Genomic DNA, 21245 nt, shown 5'->3' with positions numbered 1-21245 from the left:
GTAGAGAGACAAACGAGTTGTTTGGCTAGTTGGTCGATGCAGACAGACAGACAGACTAGTTGGTCAATTGATTGATGCAGACGGAAGACCAGTTGATGGGTCGGTCAATGTAGAGAGACGGACAGACTGGTCAGTGGGGTGATGTAGACAGACAGACAGGTCAGTCAGGCAATGTAGACAGATAAACTGGTCAGCAGACTGGTTGGTTGGTCAATGTACACATATAGACTGGTCGGTCAGGCAAAGCAGATAGGTAGACTGGTCAGTTGGTCGATGTAAATAGAAAGATGGCTTGGTCAGTCATCAATGTAGATAGATCAACCAGTGGATCGGTCAATGTACAGAGATCGGTTGGACCTTCTGTCTATCTATATACATAAATACATACATGGGAAAACATAGCATGAATTCCGTGTGTGACCAAAATATGTACTTGCACTGTGTGACATTATCGTTCATTTTACTGAAGTTGTCTCACCGGAAGCTCACAGTGTTTTTTTTTGTGTTTGATATGACAAAATGATCTTCTTTAACCTGTTTTGAATGTAGCCTAGTTCTGGATAAAAACAAGGGGTAAACAAATTGGAAATAAAGCGTACATATGAGAACCAAGAACAGAGTCATGTTTAAAAATAGTGTAACACTGTCTGAACTACCTCCAGTTTCCTCCCACAGTCCAAAGACATGCAGTCAGGCCAACTGGACATCTGTATACACAATGAGTATACACAAAAAATGTTACATTTGAACATAATTATTGATGATTTTTGGGAAGACTGGGCGCACAGGGTTAAAATAAAAACTAGCTCAGCATTAAAACTAGCTCAGCTACTTAAAAACAACCGTTCCAGCACCTCACTGCTGCACCAGTTAAGGTAGAACGACAAATTAGAATATTTAGCTGGCGAATAAAAAGTCAACTTCAGCCTCGTGTGAATGTTTTACCTGCAGAAGCTGTTAAATTGGTTGAACAGAAAGAGCTGTTTCCTCTTATTTTGCTACCATGAAGAAAACGATCAGTTTGCCTGGTCAGTTTCTCCAGCAAGAATTTAAGCACAACAATATTGCGTACCAAACAGTTTAGATCCAGCCTTCATGTAAAACATTTACAATATTCGTTGGCTCTCATTATTCATCGTTTCCTGATGTGTAGCACAAAAACTGTACAGTTACAATAACAAAAAGCACTTCAGAGATGTACGTTTAATCGTGCGATGGCAGACAAAATTGTGAGCCTTTGCAAATATTGTAAGGACAGGTGAATTTGCATATATTTGTGTTAGCAAATTCCTGGAGGGACTAACTAATCACACAAACCGGACACAGAACCACCTATTAACCTCAGCGTGCTTATGAGGTGCCAAAGGCTTAGTTCCTTAACCCCAGCTTCATTTTTATCAGTCTTTCTCGGTATGATGAGCAGGGTTTGCCTAAATAAGACACATATTGAAACTCCTTTGGCCCAAAGGTGGTTTAAACACTTGAAAGATTTAAGTGCAGATGAGTGCTGACATGACAGCCCTATGGTGGTAGGGCTGTCACTAACACTGTCACAAATAATTACACAGCAGGTTTTTCTGTGAATAAACCAGTTTGGGCTTTAATTTGTGAACTCATTGCAAACTAAAGATGAAAAACATTCTCATTTGATATCAAAAAATGTAGGTTTTAAAAAGCCAAGAGTCCACAAATTTTGATGGGAGGCGTATACTTTATATACAAACTCAATTCCAAAAAAGCTAGAACACTATGTACAACGCCAATAAAACAGAAAGCAGTGATATGCAAATGCTGTTCGATCTGTATTCAACAGAAAATAGTACAAAAACACATTATTTGATTTGATTGTTTTTTTTTTTGTAAATGTATGCTCATTCCAAATATGATGCTTGTAACACATTCCAAAAAAGTTTACCACAGTGTTACATCATATTTCCTTTTACCAGCACTAAACAAACCTTTGCAGACTAAAGACACCAACTGATTCAGGTTTTATAAGCCATTCTTCAACTATACAAGGCTTCAGCCTTTGTCGTTGTATTTTGTACTTCATAATAGCGCCTACCCTCTGTCATTCGTTTCTTGGCGTTCTCATGTTGAAATAAGCATGGATGTCCCTGAAAAGATGGTGTCTCAAAGGCAGCATATGTTGCTTCAAAATGTGTACATATCTTTAAGTGGTAATGGTGCCTTCACAGAGTGCAGGGATGTATACACTGTCAGATCCTGCCTTTAAAACTTTATGCTGGAAACAATCTGGATGATACTTTTCTTATTTAGTCCAGAGCATGATGTCCATTATTTCCATAAACAATCTGCAACGTTGACTCACCATACCACAATACATGTTTCCCCAGTGCATCAGTCCATTTCAGATGAGCCTGAGCCCAGAGAGCCAGCAGTGTTTCTGGACACTCTTGACACTCATGGTTCCACTGTGCATGGTACAGTCTTAACTTGCATTTGTGGAAGCATAGACAGACAGTGTTTGACAACAGTGTGTCAAAGTATTCCCGAGCCTTTGCGGTGATATCCACCACATAAACATGCCGGGTTTTAATGCAGTGCTGGGTGAGGGATTAAAGGTCACTTGGGTTTTTTGCCCTTGCAGTGATTTTTCTAGACTTCTTGCACTATTAAATGTTATAATGCACTGTAGAGGATGAAAGTCTTTGCAAACGCTCATTAAAGAGCATTTTTTAAAAACATTTGTACCAGTTGCTGTTGTATTTTTGGCAAAATGGTGAGTTTCGATCCATTTTTGCTCATAAAAACTAAGCGTTTTCTGGAGGCTCCTTTTAATCAAGCATGATCACATTACTATTTTTTAAAAATGTTTCTAGTCTTATTTTGCCCCCGTTTAACATGTAGCAGGAACCAGTTTTAGAATAAGCACATATTTACAAAAACAATGAAGTCGATAAGATAAAACATCAAATATCTTGTTTTTGTACTGCTTTTGTTTAAACACAGGTGGATTTACACATGACTGCTTTCTGGTTTTATTTCATATGCTGTCTTAACTTTTTTAGAATTGGTGTTTGTACTATTTTACTCTATACATTAGCTGTGCCGCTGTTTCATTCACGGCTTAGAATACAGTTGAGCTGCGGGACATGCTTACCTATGAAATATTATGTTGAATATCTAAATCACCACAACATTTATATTTAATTATGTGCTCTAAATGATGTGAATCAGTGAAAAGGAGAAGGATTTCCAATACAACTAGCCCCCCAAAGACTTGAATGCTACTGTTTTAATTCTACTTATAAAAAATTACTTTTATGATTTTAAGTTCTCTATCCAGTTTTAGATCCTCTCAGTGGTTCTTCATGATGCCATCACAGGGAGTGTCTCCTTACTTTCAGCTTCCTTGTTACAGGTCTGGACCCATATTAAACAAAAAATGTTGATTTCTGATTTCTGATTTCTGTGAAGCCGCTGCAACAGTGTCCACTGCAAGAAGTATTATACAAATAAAATGGGTTGCTGTGAGCAAGCTGACAGCAGCAGTGTAACCATTCTAGAAGACGTGTCTGGTGAGAGAACATCTGAGGAAAGGACGTCCTCTCCTTAAGTTTCAAAATCAAAATTCAGTTTGCCATACCTGGACAGATAAAAAAGGACTTTAGGGCACCAAACAGCATAGAGAAGTGAGGCTTCTAAGGCTGCACACCCTGCCTCTGAGGCATGACACACTGCACTGTCCAAAGCTTCTCCTGTCCTTGAAGGAGAATGGCTAGCTGGTGCGCTACGTGCTTCTTCACCGCATCAGTACATCGCTCTGCAAAGAAAAGAGCTGCTGTCCCTGCCAAGCGAATTTCAGCCTGGACTCTCAACCATGAAGGGCACAGGGCACAGCTTTGATTAGAGACACAGGGCACAACACAACTTTAACTAAAGCACTCCTAAGCAGGATTATAAAAACTGCTGGCTGATATTGAGAACTAATTATTTAACAAAACCACCACAAAAGTAACTGCCATCATCGACCACAGATTATTTTTCAAAAAAAAAAAAAGGTTACTGCTGATTATTTAGCAAAAACACATCAGATGTCGACTATTGATTATTTAAAATTACCTAGAAAAAATAATAAATCAATTGCTGATTATTAGCGAACAAACAAACAAACCAAAAAAAAGCCGATATTGACTGCCAATTTAGTCGTATCCAATCCCACCCGCTAGTTAGGTCTTCCCTAGTCACACAATACCACCAGCACTAGTGCTAGCGAGACCTGTGTAGCGCCAGCGCATCTTTTCGAACTGACGCTTATGCAACGTCACTGGACACCCGAGTGCGCTTGGAGGAAAACACCAACCGCCAGTTATGTTACATCAGCTAACAGACGCCAGCGCTGACTAGCATGCACTGAGTGATGAAGGAAGACTGGGGGGCCATCCTACCCACCCAGAGAGAGCGAGGCCAATCGTGCTATCTTAGACTCCTGGCCATGGATGACTGTAACATCACCAGGGATCAAAGTCAAGACCTCTTGATGACATCTTACATCGACTGACAATTATTCAGCAAAAACACTGGCCAATTCTGGTAGTTTGGTCGTTTTGCATTCACAAATTTTACATTACAAAAGTTTAAAAAGGTTAAAAAGGTTACTTATCATATATCCATTGGCAGTAATACTTAGCACACCAGTCAGACATCAGACAAGTGGATTGGAAATGTAGTTTTTCAACGCTACTGTAGGAAACTGCTTAAGTAGGACACAGCTTAACTTTTAAAACAACTGGGCAAAGGCTGTTTGTGCTTTTTTTCTTTGTTTGTTGTTTGTTCCAGCTGATAACAATTGCTGGACGATGTCTTGTCATAGCACTTAGACGCTCTCAATTTTGATTGGTTCACGTCTGCCCACTCATAATGACTCTCACTTGCAGCTAGTTCAAGATCTCATTAATATAAATATATATACTTGTTGCTTTCTGTTTCTCTCTGCACATTAACGAGCTGTTTCCCTGTTTTCTGCCATGGTGGAACCTTGCTCTGTTCTCTTGGTTTTTAATCATGGACTCTCCTGTTGTATAACTGCATGTGCGAGTTTTGACCCCTGCCTGTGACTATGGTGACGAGTAACTGGAAGCCCCCTAACAAAACTACTCTGCACATGTTTCCCACCTGCTCCCATTCATTACAGTGCATCACTAATGAATAGTACAGAGTATCACACATTAGTGGAATAAACAGAAACAAAAAGGAATTAACCCCTAACTCTACATTTCTCAGGGTTTATAAACAGAAGGAATAAGATACAGCTCCAAATCAAGACTTACTCTACAACAGAGGCATGCAGGTCAGCGCTGAGCGTGAGCTATAGATGCTGAAAGGACAAGAGGGAGAAATAATACGCCTGATAGAAAAGAAGGAGAAATGGAGTGAAGAGAGATGAGCATGATGTGTGAGTGATGGGACATGATTATGCTGCAGCATGAGGTGAACGGGCGAGGAGAAGGTGATGAAGAGCAGGAACAGGAGGAGAGAAAGATGAATGGAGGAGAGAGGAGGAGTGTGATAGAGGGAGAGAAAGGGAGTGTGATGAGCAACGTACCAGCTGTGTGGCTCGGTGGAGAGCAGCCAGCTGATTCAGATTAACCTGCACGCTGTAGAACATTAACCGGAACACCTTCAACAACATCCAGCTGACCAATCTGAAAAAGACGGGGGGGGGCAGGAGAGAGGATAAAATAAACAAAAATAAAGGAAGAAATACAAAGAGAAGCAAAGAAAAAAAGCAAAGAAGAGAGAGAAGAGAAACAGAAAAGAAAAAGAAAATAGAAAAAAAGAGACAAAGACAGAGAAAGAGAAAAAAAAACAGAAAACGAGGCAGAAAGAAGAGATAGTGGGGGAAACAAGCAAAGAAGAAAAAAGAAAAGAAGAAAAACAGAGAAGCAAAGAAAAAATACAGAGAGAAAGAGAAACAGAAAGAGACAGAAAGAGAGAGAATGAGAGAGAGAGAGAGGCAGAGACAGAAACACAGATAGAGAGTGAGAACAAATGACGAGAGAAACAGAAAGAGAGAGATAAAAAGAAAAAGAGAGAGAGAGAAAGAGAGACAGGCAGAAAGAAAGGAAAAAGGAAAGAGAGACAGAGAGGCACAGAGAAAGAGTGACAAACAGCGAGAGAGACAGACAAGGATAAAGAGAAAGAGAGAGAAACAGAAAGAGAGGCACAGAGAGAGGAGAACAGGAAGTGAGAAAGAGACATAGATAGAGAAGGATAATGAAAGGGAGAGAGAGCGCGCGCGAGCGAGAGAGAGAGAGAGAGAGAGAGAGAGAAAGAAGCAGAAAGAGAGGCACAGAGAGACAGAGAGGGAGAACAGGAAGCGACAGAGGGACACAGACAGTGAGGGATAAAGAAAGGGAGAGACAGAGAAAGAGAGAGAGAGAGAGAGAAAGAGAGAAAGAGAAAGAGAGAGAGAGCGAGCAGAGAGAAACAGAGAGAGAGAGAGAGAGAGAGAGAGAGGGAAAGAGAGAATCAGTGAGAGATCAGAGAGCGTCTGTATTAAAGGGTACAGTATTGGGAGGCTTGAGTAAGATCTGATGGTCAGACCGGAGCAGAGCAGGGGACACAACAGTCTGAAGCACAGACACAATCCTGCCAGCTCCTCCAGCTCTCTCCTTCTCCTCCTCTCCCTCCTCCCTCACATCCCTCTCTCCTGTACAGAGCACCGGCATCAGCCTACACACACACACACACACACACACACACACACATATATATATATTTATCAGGATGTGGGGCCATGTATATTTCCCATATATATTACATGTATATTGTCAATGCAATTACAAAACCTTGAAAAGGAATCGAAAAATATGTAGTTTCACACCAAAAAGCTGTATTTACCTGTGACAATATTGTATATAATACATTTCTGGAAAGAACAACAGCTCATATATAATGCAATTTTTATTTCTCCAATAAAGGCGGTGTTAATCATAATATAGTATGTATGTGTAAAATTCGGTCACAACAGCAAATATCATGAAGAAAAACTCCAGAGTTTCCAAAACTGGAGTTCAGAAAATTATTAAAAGCTACACAGAAAACAACCACCTGAAAGACCTGGTAGACACCAAAACTGTCCCCATCAGATAAACAGCAAGTTTAAATCTTTCATCTTTGAGAGAGAGGACAAAATCAAGCTGCTGCAGATCTGAAAACAGTCCATCCTTCCACTGTTAGAAGATAACTGAACTGAACGCTATAAGTCTGGAAAGGATGTGTAGCTGTCAAGAAGCCTTACTGAGAAAAGAAAATAAGACAAAAAAGAAAAACATTTACAAATCAAACAAAGAAGCTGCTGGTGTTCAAGGCTGAAATCCCTATTTTGGGCTGTAAAGCTAGTATAGTTCGCTGCTTTGGGTAAAACTCAACACAAAGCTTTGTTTCCTCTGAAATAAAGTCACTTTGTCAATGTTCAGAGTGCTGCAGATTCATTTACAGCTGCACTATGGTTTTTTGTTAAAATTGAAAGAAGTAGCATTATTGAGTCAGGAGAAAAGTCTGGTGAGTCTGAATAACCCAACATCTTTTTGAAAACTACTTAACCTGTTGTTTTAACAGAGGCTACTGCAAATGTGCGTTCATGAGGTCCTTCTGGTGCAGATTCACGGTGACTTGCATGCTAATAGCACTCCCTGCTGAATGAACTACAAACAGCAAGTGATTTCCAAAGCCATGCTTACATGCTTTATGTGTTAAAAACGAGGTGTTTTCCATCACAGTGAAATTCAGCTATCGACGCTTTGAAAAACATATAATATTATATTTTAATAACGTTCATACTTTCACTCATGTGAACTCCCGGGACACTTCAGCTGTACAGAAAAGGTTTTCTCTGACATTAATTTGACATTTATTTCTCTGAAATAAAACATCATGTATACATATTATTTAACATGATTAGTTACCTTCTTCTGTTCCTGTGTCTTGACCACATATGGGGCTCATTCCCTACCTCTAGAAAATCCTGAGCTAGAGCTAGCTGCTGTAGGCTAACACCCCATCACTTTAGTGTGCATGTTTTACAGCAGCGATTCGCAATGAAGCAAGCTGAAGTTCAAAAACACATAATTTATTTTTGGTTCCATGCATTCAAGCTAAACTTAACGTAAAGTAAAATAAGGTAAAGCTACTATTGCAGTGTGCAGCTAAGAGAACTAACTGTAGATCTCTCTCTCCTTCTTATAAACAGAAAAAAAAACTGACTATTGGGGTTCACTGGGAACAAGAATCCCAATTTCCCAACATATTTAGCATGCCGTTTAACGCTATATTAGTACTCTTTAGTTCTCTGTCAGTTTCCCATTATCGCCTTTTAAGCATCGTCACTGGGCTATTTGTTAATTATAGATGATATCCAATTACATCGCCCTATCACCCAGGCCTCTCTGGAAACCCTAAGTGTAGCTTTCAGTTTATTTCAGTTTCAGGCTGTTCTTGAACCCCTGCACCCCCCATCCATCCCCCCAGAATGGCTGTGCACGGGCCTGCTCACAAGACAGGTTAGGCCTATAAAGTCACAACATTTTTTGTTCCAAAAATGTTCAAAAACACAAATGCGCACACAAATAACACACCGAGTCACAGGACAGCGCACTTCCCCATCAACAAAGCTCACATTGTCCTCACTGCGGCATCGCACGCACACAGCCAGCGTCCCTAAAGAAGGCTGTTTATACTCCCCGAGTGAAAAACGTCTGAAAGTGAGAATGTTGGTTTAGACTATAAAAAAAGTTATTTAAAACGTTAGGGCCCCAAATGAAGTTAAGGCCCGTGGCGAGAAACAGATAAGATGGAGTGAAGGGAAGGGTGTGATGCACGATGGAAGAGTTGAACTGAGGTGAGGAATGGTAGGAAACAAAGGAAAGATGAGGAGAGGGAGCTTTTCACAGCCCCAGCCTCATAATACCTTAGCATTACTGCTCAGTCTGCCTCACAACCCAATACACCAAATCAACATAAGTGTCCAATCAGCTCTCGGCTGCCTGACATTCATCAAGACGCTGAAAGGGTGGAATGTATCTCCAGCAGCATCTTCTGAATGATACCTCGGAGTGAGACTGGAGGCTGCACATTGTAACAGCCTGAGCTCATCTTGACTGTTAAAATGGAAAAGAGGAAGTATAACAGTGACAAATCATTATATAGGTGCATATTCACAGTGACTTTACTGTACCTGTCTGTGCTGTAGATCCGGTTCACTCTGTCTCCCACAGAACTGGTATAAACCTTACGGCCCAAAACAAACAGCACACAACACACTCTCCTGACTAGCCATCCACGGTACCTGGAACACAAACAAGCAAACAGAGACATAAGCTACCATCCACAAGTTTAGAATCAACAATGTAAAGCCTATGGAGTTCCAGATAAATGTAAAAAATTATTAAAATATGCGAGTCCTATGCAACTAGTAATTTGTAGGAGCTTAAAATAAAAAAAATCAAACATTCTAGATGTGTTCAGAGTTGTATGCGACTCTAAAATGACAGCAAAAATTATAAAACACAAGGTGAAGTAATCATTCTTTTTCTTTTTGAACATGTTTGTATATGTGAAGCATGATGGTGGGAGCATCACAATATGGGGCAGTACTGGGGCATTACACGTCATAGATGGAGACATGAATGGAGCAATATACTGGCTCAAGTGAGTGGAGAATCTAATCTCAAAGGGGGCAAGATGGATGTTTCAACAAGACAACAACCCCAAACATACAGCCAAAGTAACTCAGCCCTCTTTTCTAAAAAAAAGGTCAAGGTGCTTGCATGGCCTAGCCAATCTCGACTCAATCCTGTTGAAAATTTATGGAAGATTTTGAAATTGTGAGTCCATCAGAGGGACCCTTTATAACCTTGGGAAACTGAAGACAGTTTACCATAAACTTTTCGAAGCTGCATTTGCAAACAATGGCTTTGCAGCAAAGTACTTTATAAGTACAAAGTCAAAAGACATTATGTGTGCTAATTTAAAGTTCATGTATGCACTGGAAATGTAAAACAAAAGCATATGTCTAAATATCTAAATATCTGTTTTATTTATTCTTACACTTCAGTGCAAAAACAGTTATCTATACGTGTATGCTTTCTACATCGTTTATAGTCAGTTTCACTATTACTTGTGTATGTGTGCAGGAGAGAGACTGTATTCTGTTTTACTATTATTATTAATTAAAACTATTACATACATTTGACGTTGAGTCCAGCACTGTTGATGAGTGAGTGGCCTTCTTGCTAGATGACTGAAGAGTTTTCATAGCAATCTACTCAATTTTTATTTGCCTAAATGGCAGTGCTCTGGTTTTGTCTGCATTGTTAGGGTAAAACCTACAAGCTGTGTAATGCATATCTGGTATTGGTGGGTCAAAGTCAACCCAAGGAATCAGATTTTTCCACAAAAGGAATAAAGTTTCTTACTCGTTTCATCTCAAATTCCATGCCAGGAGGCATCTTGACGGATGCCTCCTGCTTCAAAGAATTACCAACAAACACCATGATAGACTAGATGTAACTCAACACACAACTGGATTAGATCATTTTTCACGCAGTGAAGTGGTGTTTGGATGAGAATACTAATAAAGGCAATATCAAGTATGTTGTTCGCTGAATGAACTGCGCCCAAAAACTGTTGGATTGCGTAACAAAGAAAGAGATTTTCAATGCTGCTCTCCCGACTTAACACTTTACTTGCTCTTAGCAATTGTTAATATTGATTCTTGGAGTGGTTAAGTAATGTTTACAGGTCGTGCTTAAACACTGCTAAAATGAGCATTTTCTCCATTTTGGATATCCAGTGCTGCTATACATGCTCACAACCAACTCTAAACAGTAGTGCTATTGGTCGACTTAATTCACCTGTCAGTGTTTACCAAAACTGAACTTGATGTGAAGTTTCACATGCGAAAACTGATTCACTCTAGAAGTCTGTGATGGGAAACTGTTCACAGCAGTGAATACTATTGAAATCATTTGAGAAAAAGCTACTGTGACTGGACCTTAAAGCTAGACACGTAACATTACACGTCTCCTTAAACGCTCAGATTCTTCTTCCATTCCCTCTAATTATCCTGTACATCTGTGCTCTATTTACCAATATAAATTACTGTTTTATATTAAGATCGGTTTAAATGTTTGAGCCCACACTGTATACATTACTGCATAAACGTTTTTTAATCTGCTAAGTGATTCCAAACTTTTGAACCACAGTGTACACAGACACACACACACACACACCCCTAACATATTGTTTCCCTCAACAAATGAGGCAAAATGAAAACAATCTCGACTCAATTAGCATGAGCTAAACCAATCATATGCATGGTGCTGGAATATTAGCTCCTCAAATGAGTGAACATGTGTTTTCATTTGGTTTCCTTGCTTCGGGACACATCAAAAGGCTTGACAGGATCGTCAGCATGTGTGCGTTGAGGCCTTTTGAAGTGGAAGGAAATGAAAGACGCAGAAATTGAACGTTTGTCGAAAAGCTCTCTTGTCTCCGGATTTGAGATACGCGAGCGCCAAATCCTATTTATCTACTCTAATCAAGTGCATGAAGTCAGCGCACGCGGCCGCAGGAGAGCCACTCCATTCTAATATGCACAGCCATGGTAATACTGACAGTGGCAGTGGAGAACTTTACACCGCTGAAAGATTTTTTAAAAGGATTGCAACCAAAAAATGAAATTTAAAAATGAGTCATTAAAGGACTAATTGGCTGTATCATAGAGAAATATCTTCTATATCAGGGGTCTTAAACCTCAGCAAACCTGGGGGTCACTAGCCAAGCGGTCTTCTCTAAGGGCAGCCAGGTGAAAAAAAGGCAGGGAAAAATGTGCCCCGTTTTATGTGTGAATTTTAACTACATATCATTACTGGCAAAAAAAAAAACAAACATTGCTATGTTTCTACATCAACTGAACACGGTGGTTGTCCTTGACATTGTGTGAAAATTTGATGAACAGACCAACAGAAATGCTCTATATTTACTTGCAATAAAAACACTTTTAACTCTTTTTACCTTTAACTTACCTTAAAAGTTAAGAACGTTCTTGTCTCCTGTACAGTTACTAATTTGGAGATGCATGTCTTTTCTTTCGACAGTGACGACATACACTCATTTAAGCACATCTAAGTCAATATTTATTACTAACTCTTCTGTTACCACAAAAACTAGTACTACTACTAATAATAATACAAGTAAAATATTATTATTGTTATTATTATTAACAGTAGTAGTATAAACACATTGAGTGCTTGATAAATACTTTTGTCTTCAATTAAACTTGGTAAACTTACATTTAACACTAGAATTATATTGGACTCTGCAAGTGAAGTGTTGGCAAAATGAGAGGCTATTTGGCGTCCTCAGTGGATTTGTCTAATAATTTAACTAACTAAGGTCTAAATCTATAGATAAATTTCGCCTATCCAGTGTGTAATGTTCATGCTGGGTCAGGTTTTCATACCTGCCAACTTTATCCTAATAGAAACATGGAGTTGGGTGATGGAAAACCTGTAGAATTTGATAAAATCACTCCAGTTTGGGCTGTAAGTTTATTTTGAGGATCAGCCAATGTTATTTTACATAATTTATGGTGGCTGAAGCAGATCTACCGATCGGATATTTATATTCAGAACAATAGAGGAAAAAAAAAGGGTTTGTGGACCAAATTTGAGGAAAAACTTGAAATATGTGACGGGCTGTTCAAAGCTGCCAGTCTGAGACCCCTGTTCTGCTGCTATTGTATGAATTGTGGAAGGCCGTAGTTAGCTAAGTTAGCTTACAGCCATTTGTAATGCTAGCTACATTCTGAAACAAGGTAGCCCTCATTTACTGGTGTTACCAGCTGACTAATTTCAGTAGCAGACACCTTGAGAAATTTAAACATTGGAATTTAACACACTTGCACCCACACTCCACTATGAAGCAAGTATACTCCTATATGACCAGCCAGAACAACCCTCAAACAAGACCCCATGGCCAGCAACATTAGCTTAAGCTTGAATGGAAACTTTTCTTGCTTTAAATCAGGGGCAAGAAACTGAGAGCCAGAGTCCAGTTTGATGCTCTAGCACACCAATTAAACTGGGCGATTAACGGATGAGATTAATCAGGTGTGCTTGAGCAAGAAAATCACCAAACCGTGCACGAATCTGGCCCTCCTGGACCAGAGTTCTCCACTCCTGCTTTAAATGAATCCTAAGAGAATGAATCTGAGTAGTGCTATCAGTAGTGCTATGCTGGATTCATCTGAGTAACCTGATGAGAGATCCAATGGTTTTGATTACATTTTTCATGATTCATGAAAGACAGCTATATTTAGTATGAATTTGTTTATATTCAGCTAACTGCTAAACATGCTAGGTAGTTACGTAGTAAGTCTAGCTGAATGGATTTTAATTACTCAGCAACAGGGGCGAGTGTTGCAACTATTGATAGTATTTTGATGTCACGCAATCACGTTGCCTCCATTTTGGCAGGCAACTTAAAGTTCACTCAGGAGCGCAGTGACAAAGCCATAACCGACCCAACAAAGGCAGTAAAACATATAATTTTTTTTCAGAAACTCATTTTTAAAGCATATTAACCAATATATGTATGTACACTGAAGTGATGTACTTTATTTGATTTGTTGCTGTAGTGATAACAAATTAACAACCAGAATCTAAAGGGCTGAGATTTCCCACAGCATTATTTTCGCATCCCAAACTGCATACTAGCACACTATACAGTATGCAAAAAAGAAGTGCACTAATTAGTGTAGCAGTTAAAATATGTAAGTGTGTGTTTTGGGACGCAGTAGCCAGTGAGACACGTTCAACAGTGCAGCAGCTCCAGTGGCTGATTATAGCTTTTCTCAGTTTCTCGTTAGCTGCTCATTAAACATTTCCAAGTGAAGATGCAAGGTATTTCTTAATTAAGGATGCATTTATTAAGGCAAATTAATGTATTGACTGAGGTAAGCTGACGGCTTCGTATTCACCAACTTTTTGTTTGAAATTCGTTCTATGTTTACTATAACTGCAGTAAAATTTAAGGTGGAATGGAAAATTCCAAAAAGAATCTGGCAAGAAAGATGCTAACTTCATCTTTATTTATTGGTATAAGCTTATTATTTATGCGCTTTGCCAGTTTTGACCTTCACTTTTATCAATTTTTGTGAATCTCACACATTAGAATTTCCTGAACTCTAGAGAAATGCAGGTTATAGGGGTCCAGTCCACCAATCTAGCTGATCTTCTCCCCGTAGCATTTTCTGGAGACTGTATCTAAAGTGTCTGCGTATCATGTTTTTCATGGTCATTCTGGTCTGTTTTGCTTGGTCTTCATCCACCTGCAGGGTTGTGGCTGCAGCAACGGCTACGAGACAAACTCTATCAGTGCATATTCAGAGTTACAGCTTGCCTACCAAAAGTACCTGAAGCATATCTACCAATCAGACACAGATATTTAGCTTCAGAACAGTAGAGGAAAAACTCGTTGCAACCAGACTTAAGAATAAATTTTAAATATGTTACAGGCCGTATGAAGCTGCCAGTAGTCTGAGACCCCTGTTCTGTTCTGCTAATGTATGAACTGTGGAAGGCTGTAGTTAGCCAAGTTAGCTTAAAATCATTTCTAATGCTAAATTCTCAGACAAGGTTGTCCTCATTTACTGGTGTTACCATCTGTCTAATTTCAGTAGCAGACAGACCGAGACATTTTACCATTGGAATTAAATATACTCCCACAAGTTCCAAACAGTGGGACGGGGTGTTTTTAATGACATAATCCATTTGTGGCCAGACCAAGAAATTGTTGGGCAATGCCACAGCCATCTGTGGCCCGGCCAAGAAAGCATAACTGCCATCACTCTCTCTTGGTGGGTGGAATAGTCCTCCCTCTCTCCCCCGTGACTCAATACTAGGCAACACAGACATGTCTTAGCTGATGTAACAGAATTGGTAGTTATTGTTCTCCTCCAAACATGTGGAGCTCCAGTGACTTTGCCCTGGCAGGAGTTGTAGTGGAGATTCATGAGTCTCAGAAAAAGCACATGCTAGGTTTCACCCTCCCAGCTTGGTAGCACTGTGTGATGAACTGGACATGACTGAAGCAGGAATAAACATTGGGCAAAAAAAAATAAAATCTCTGCAGTATCTGCTTAGTATGACTTGCTAACACGTTTGGTCAGTTATGTAAGTGATGTTTCTGCTGTGTCATATTGCTCGACTCCACCCCATCTGCTAATCCATGAATTGCTTATATAAGCTCTTCAACCTCCATTTCTCAGATAAAGCACATTTTTCATCTTTGCATCCTGTGGTCCTGCCCTGATGGGCTGACTGACAGGTGGACGGCTGTGGAAATAAAAATGCAAACTGCTTAGAATGCACAGAACCAGAGCAGCAGGCAAGAATATAATGTTAAGAGGGGAGGTGCTGTTTCTCTTTTTGCACTTCAAATTTGTCTTCATTCTAAAGGAGGATCTGTCTTTGATGATGATTTTTCTACTGTTTGATTGGAGTGAAAATGCATAAGTTAAGTGACAGTCCAATTTTCATTTTGACACCATTATTACAGTATCACTTGAAATATCCATTCACTTGGGCAAATACACTTTAACTTGCATAAGGCTGATCATAATGTGTCCAGATCTCTGTGAAAATGAAATGTCAGTTCAAGTACAACAAATGGCAAATGTATTTCCATTCAAATAAAGGAATAAACAGACTTTTTATACGTTACATCTTTGCTTGAAATTTGTGTTGTGCTATTATGTTAAAGTCACAGCTGATCATTTATTTGATTTCAAGTTAAAAGTGGCCATTAAGTACAATTTCTTTTTCAGGAGACATTTCTGAGGAGATCAGATATGAGAGTCCACTTGTATAAGGAAGAGGAATATAAAAGGAAAACAAGTGAAGAAACAGGAGTTTCCAGAACTGGAGTTCAAAAAATGATTAAATGCTACAGAGAAAATGGGACTCCTAACAACCACCTGGAAGACTTGATAGACCACCAACACTGTCCCCATCAGATAAACAGCAATTAAAGCTTTTATCTTTGAGAGAGAGGAGAAAATAAAGCTGCTTCAGATCTAAAAACATCCACAGGTGTTTCTGTCCATCCTTCCACTGTGAGAAGACGACTCAGTGCTATTGGTCTGAAAGGATGTGTAGCTGTTCAAGAAGCCCTCACTGAAAAAAATAAAAAGAACAAAGAGTTCATGGTGTTCTCAATGGACTGGCCACCCCAGAGCCCAGACCTCATCATCACTGAAGTCTTTTGAAAAGGATTGAGGCTGTAATAAAGGGAAAAGGTGGACACACTAAATACTGAAAAATATATTTAGTTGTAGAGGTTTCTGTGTAATTTTCAGTTAAATATATACTCTGGAAATGAAGGGTGGTCTCTGAATTATGCAGAGTACTGTATGTGCTAATCCTGTGGGTGTATTTCACAAGGCCCCAGCTTCATATTCCTCCAAGTGTTATAAAGCACACTGTGAAACTCTTTTGGTACAAAGGTGGTTTAAAAAACCTGAAAGGTTTGAGTGCTGATTAGTGCTTATGTCAAAACTAGGGGATAAAATGGGTGTCATTATTCCTAAAGCAGGGCTTTTCAGATGTTCAGTACTGCAGTTTTTGCAAAGAAAAGAAAAAGAAACAGAAAACATGCTGTTTTACTTGAAAAAAGTTTTGAAAACCAAAGCATCCTTAACGTTTGACAGGCACTGTAGGTTTTGACCTACACTGGTTTGTTCACTTCAAGTTTGGAGAACAGGGAGAACCTTACCTGGTGTGCGTTTCCTTCACACAGAGAAGATTCTGAAAGCCGAGAGACGGTGTCTTGTGCAGTAGCTTCTGACCCTAAGAGACGGAAGTAAAAGCTTTGCTTAAATACACAGTCACAGGAACTACAACTAGTCTTGCCCCCTGCAGATTCATGTTTCCTCCATCACTTTAATCAGCGCAGTGAACGAAGACCAATTATTAGCAAAAAATGGAAGGTCCAGGTGTTATTCATGTGACAAATTTGAAACGAGAGACGCTAAGTGGGAAATGATACATTAGACATCTGAAATAGAACTCAACTCCCCAGCTGGGCTGGAGTAGCTGAGATTAAAACCCTTACACACCTGGGGATTCGAACCAATAACCATCTAATTACAGCTCCATTACCTCCACTTCCTACCACCACACATGATGCCTCTACAGGGACGGCGAGCTTCTAGAAAACGAGCTTAGTCATCCGCTGCTTCGCAAAAAACTCGTGACAGAGTGGTGGGGAAGGAACCCCTGGAGTGTTCATTATTTTTTGCTGTCTTCCCCTAACTGCTGTTTTTTTCCACCCAGTAAACAACATGTTTACTTGTGCTCCAAATCACTTTTATGTGTTCTCTTGATAATGTTGTATAAAGCCTGCATCCAAAAATTCACAACCCAAAACTTTGTACTCGTAATGTACTCCTAATCAATAGCCTTTCATTTTTTTGTTCAAGCTTTTATAAGGAACAAACACACTCACCAGACTCTCCGGGGTGCACTGATGGCAGCATTGCCCCACCAGGGGCCTGAACTTGCCAAGGAACGGAGCCACAGCCTTCAACTTTTTCCGAATCTTCACCCCCCAAGATAACTGCAAAAATAAACATACAAAATCACACACTGACACAGCTGCTTGGCTTTGGGCACCCACATCAGTGAGAACAGAATGTGTTGGTCTTCTACTATGAAACCGTCGCTGAAAGTGAGGGAAAAGAAAAAAAAAACTGTCAATCTGTCAACACTTTACACCAAACATTTCAGACATGATACCACCACCACCGTGTTTCACAGCTGGGATGAGGTACTTTTGCTTAAGTGCGGTGTTTGTTTATTGTCAAATGTTTCTCATGTATGCCTTATTTTACCTTATCAGTCCATATAACATTCTTTCAGCAGTCTTCTGGCTCATCCAGGCGATCTTTAGGAAACGTTAAGCAGGTAGTAATGTTCTTGGAGATTAGCTGCTTCCTCCCTGCTATCATTCTATACCCAATATTCTTGTTCAGTGTTTGTCTGATGGCAGACTCATGAATACTTATTAAATATATCATTTAATGCTAAATGCTAATGCAGAATGCTATATCCCTTGTTTTGGAGATTTTTGTCATTGAACTTGCCAAGGAACAGAGGCATGGTCTTAAATTATTTTGTTCCAGATAGTCAACCCCAAAAATAACTGTGCAAATAAACACACAAAGTCACTTGCTGACACAAATGCTTGCGTTTGGGCACCCATATCAATGGAAAGAGAAGATGTGATGTCTGTTTACTATGTAACTGTCACTGCATGTGAAGGAAAAGAAACACCACCATGTTTCACAGCTGGGATGAGGCTCTTATCCTGGAATGCAGTGTTTGGTGTTCATCAAATGTAACATTTTTCTTTTACATCTGGAAGTTCTATTTCACCTTATCACTCAATATAACGTTTTTTCAGTAGTCTTCAGGCTCATCCAGGTGGTCTTTAGGAAACTGTAAACAGGCAGCAACGTTCTTCTTGGAGAGTAGTAGCCTCCTTGCTATCATTCCATGCACAATTCTCTCGTTCACTGTTTGACCTGATGGTGGACTCATGAACACCGACATTAACCAGTGCAAGAGAAGCCTGTAGATGCTTAGAGATTACTCTGGTGTTTCTGTGTGATCTGTCAGAATTGTATATGCCTTGCTTTGGGAGTGATATTGATGGGGCCTTAACTTGTCAATAAACAGAGCCACAGCCTTCAACTCTCAGATCTGCACCCCTGAAGATGACTGCACAGATAAGTTACACGCTGACACAACTGCTTACATTTAGGCACCCACATCAATGGGAAGAAAAAACTGTGATGTCCTTCTACTATGAAACTGCCTCTAAAAGTGAGGGAAAAGAAAAGAAGAGTCAACATGTCAACACCTCTCACCAAAAATGAAATGTGACACTCCAGCCATTGAGCAGTCTACAGTCTTTCTTGAAGCACTACAACTTCTATTACTTTCTCTCTCTTTCATCTGTCCATCTCTTTAACTGACACCTCCATGATTGCTCTCACAGTCCGCTGAGCCAGGATATCATCTTAGGAAAAGCAACAATACATGGGAGTAGCAAAAAAAAAGCTCAAACACACGAACACAAATGCATTTCATGATTTTAAACATGATATAGACAGACAAACAGCTCCTGCGTTCATTTACTGTTTTCTTTAATATTCTTCAAATTATTAATGGAGTTCATGGTTCACTTGTATGACAAAAAGGACAACAAGCCAAAAGCTGAAGTTAGCAGTGTAGCTATCTGGCTTTAGCTCCTTTTCAGCTGAAAGAGTAACAAAGTAATCATGGGCATCTATTTGTTAAATGTGCCAGTAATACACCTTTCAAGTCCCTGTAGTAGTCTTCTGGTTTGAAGTGCTGCAAATTATTGAACATGCATAACTTTGCTTTGGCATATCAACATCCTTTCCAACAGCTATGAACCACTTTTTGAACATATGTCCTGAGGAAAATGGTGGAAAACACCTTTACATGTTTAGCAAATGCTTGTCTTACAGGAGACAGACCTGTGATGGGAGTGTTATCCAACACGCAAGCCAGTCGCTCTGCCTTCTTGTATTAGCATCCATTTTTTCCACAGCCAGGAACACTTAGCAGGCATTACTTAATTTAACTGTGTCATTGAGAAACGGAAAAAACTATTTTGTTTGCTGAAGTTACACAAATGCTAAGTTGAATGCATATGTTAGCATATAGATCAGTGGCTAGGCTAGTCAGTATTAGATGACACCACAGGGATTTCCAAGGCCCAATCCCATTTCTTCTTTTCACCCCTACCCCTTGTTTTCGAGTGTCACCCTAAACCTTGGAACTGAGTTACAAGGGGTAGTGGTAAAAAACTTACAAAATGGGACAACCCTTAAATAAAAAATAAATAAATAAATAAATAAAATAAAAAAAAAATTGCTTTATTAACAGGCTACTAGCACTGCTCTATATCAGCTATTCGAATTTTCCCATTCCACCTTAAATGGTGCAGCTGTTACATTCTGGCGCTTCAGGCGTCGATACTGCTGGACTATTTAAGGTGAATTGGGAAAGTTAGCTAGCTAGCTACGGGAGACATTAGCATGCTATTAGCGATTTTTTATGCTTGTTACGAAGAAAAAGGCCATAATACATTAAAACAACATTAAACTAACTAGGTTATCGAATTTTTTAACAGAGAAAACACTCACATTTCTGGGTTTCTTTGGACGCTCGCGCAGCCATCTTGCCGGTTTTTTCTTTTTTTCTCATATCACTCCGTTTGGACTGAGTCTCTGAAAAACCTCCATTTGGAGGGCCATGTAGCCCTAACACTTCGCCCTACCCCTCTAAAATTGGGACACCCTAACCGCAGACGTGAACGCACAAAACAAAGGGCTAAGGGCTAAGTGGTAGGGGCAAGGGGTGAAATGGGATTGGGCCCAATAGTTGTACGATGCATTTGCGCAAGGTATGCTGGGTATTAAAAGAACATTGATGAACAGAAACATGGAAAGACATACAATAACGGATCATGAATACACAGAATATTAAACAACACAAAAAATAACATTAAACTCTATAGTTTTAGGCCAAAATGAGCTTTTAACATGGACACGTAAAAAAGCTACAGAGAAGTCGTTAAGACCTAAACATTTGATTTACATTGTACATCTGGCGGTCTCTTAAAACTGATGCTTCTGTACATGGACTGGCAGTAAACAAACTAAACTGAACTAAATATTTATGAGCGAATACAAGAGCACATCACAAGCGATGATGTGACTGAACGAGAAGAAAACTAACTCTGCGTGAAGAGAAGTGTCAACATCACATAGAATAATTTCTCAAGCTGAATTTCAATTGAGGGTGACATCAATTCAGGCTGATATTGATCTGCACATTACAGCACAGACAGATAAGACACTGGCCCGGAGACAGGGAGATTGATTTATCATTTAGAAAAACGTCTGCAGTTGATGGCATTACAGCGTTTCGGATAAATCTGTGTGGGGAAATTCCAATCAGAGCACTCAATTATTCAAAAAGATTGCATAATGGATGAGGATCCATGACACGCAGGTTAATTCTTTTAATACCCTCCTCTGCTGAAATCCAATTTTTACTGATGATGATGTTCTATTAGCCTGCTCCTGCAGGCACCCCCAAGTGCTTATGGTCAAACGTAAT

The 21245-nt window shown here is 39.6% G+C and overlaps 1 protein-coding gene across 1 annotated transcript in view; it reads right to left on the bottom strand.

Moving 5' to 3' along the window:
• The window catches only part of gpat2 (glycerol-3-phosphate acyltransferase 2, mitochondrial), a 59242-nt gene extending 38942 nt beyond the window's left edge, over nt 1-20300 (bottom strand). Inside the window, exons 1-7 of the mRNA XM_036579710.1 lie at nt 20267-20300; nt 19088-19110; nt 17536-17646; nt 16804-16877; nt 9029-9313; nt 6571-6699; nt 5570-5669 (exon numbers count right to left, since the gene is read on the bottom strand). Coding sequence (XP_036435603.1) covers nt 5570-5669; nt 6571-6699; nt 9029-9313; nt 16804-16877; nt 17536-17646; nt 19088-19110; nt 20267-20300 — 756 coding nt within the window. The remainder of the gene's footprint in view (nt 1-5569; nt 5670-6570; nt 6700-9028; nt 9314-16803; nt 16878-17535; nt 17647-19087; nt 19111-20266) is intronic.
• Between the last annotated feature and the right edge of the window lie 945 nt (nt 20301-21245).

The sequence above is a fragment of the Colossoma macropomum genome, unplaced genomic scaffold, assembly GCF_904425465.1.
Source record: "Colossoma macropomum unplaced genomic scaffold, Colossoma_macropomum, whole genome shotgun sequence".
NCBI lineage: Eukaryota > Metazoa > Chordata > Actinopteri > Characiformes > Serrasalmidae > Colossoma > Colossoma macropomum.
Note: the sequence above shows the minus strand (reverse complement) of the source record. Positions and strands in the feature narration are given on the sequence as shown.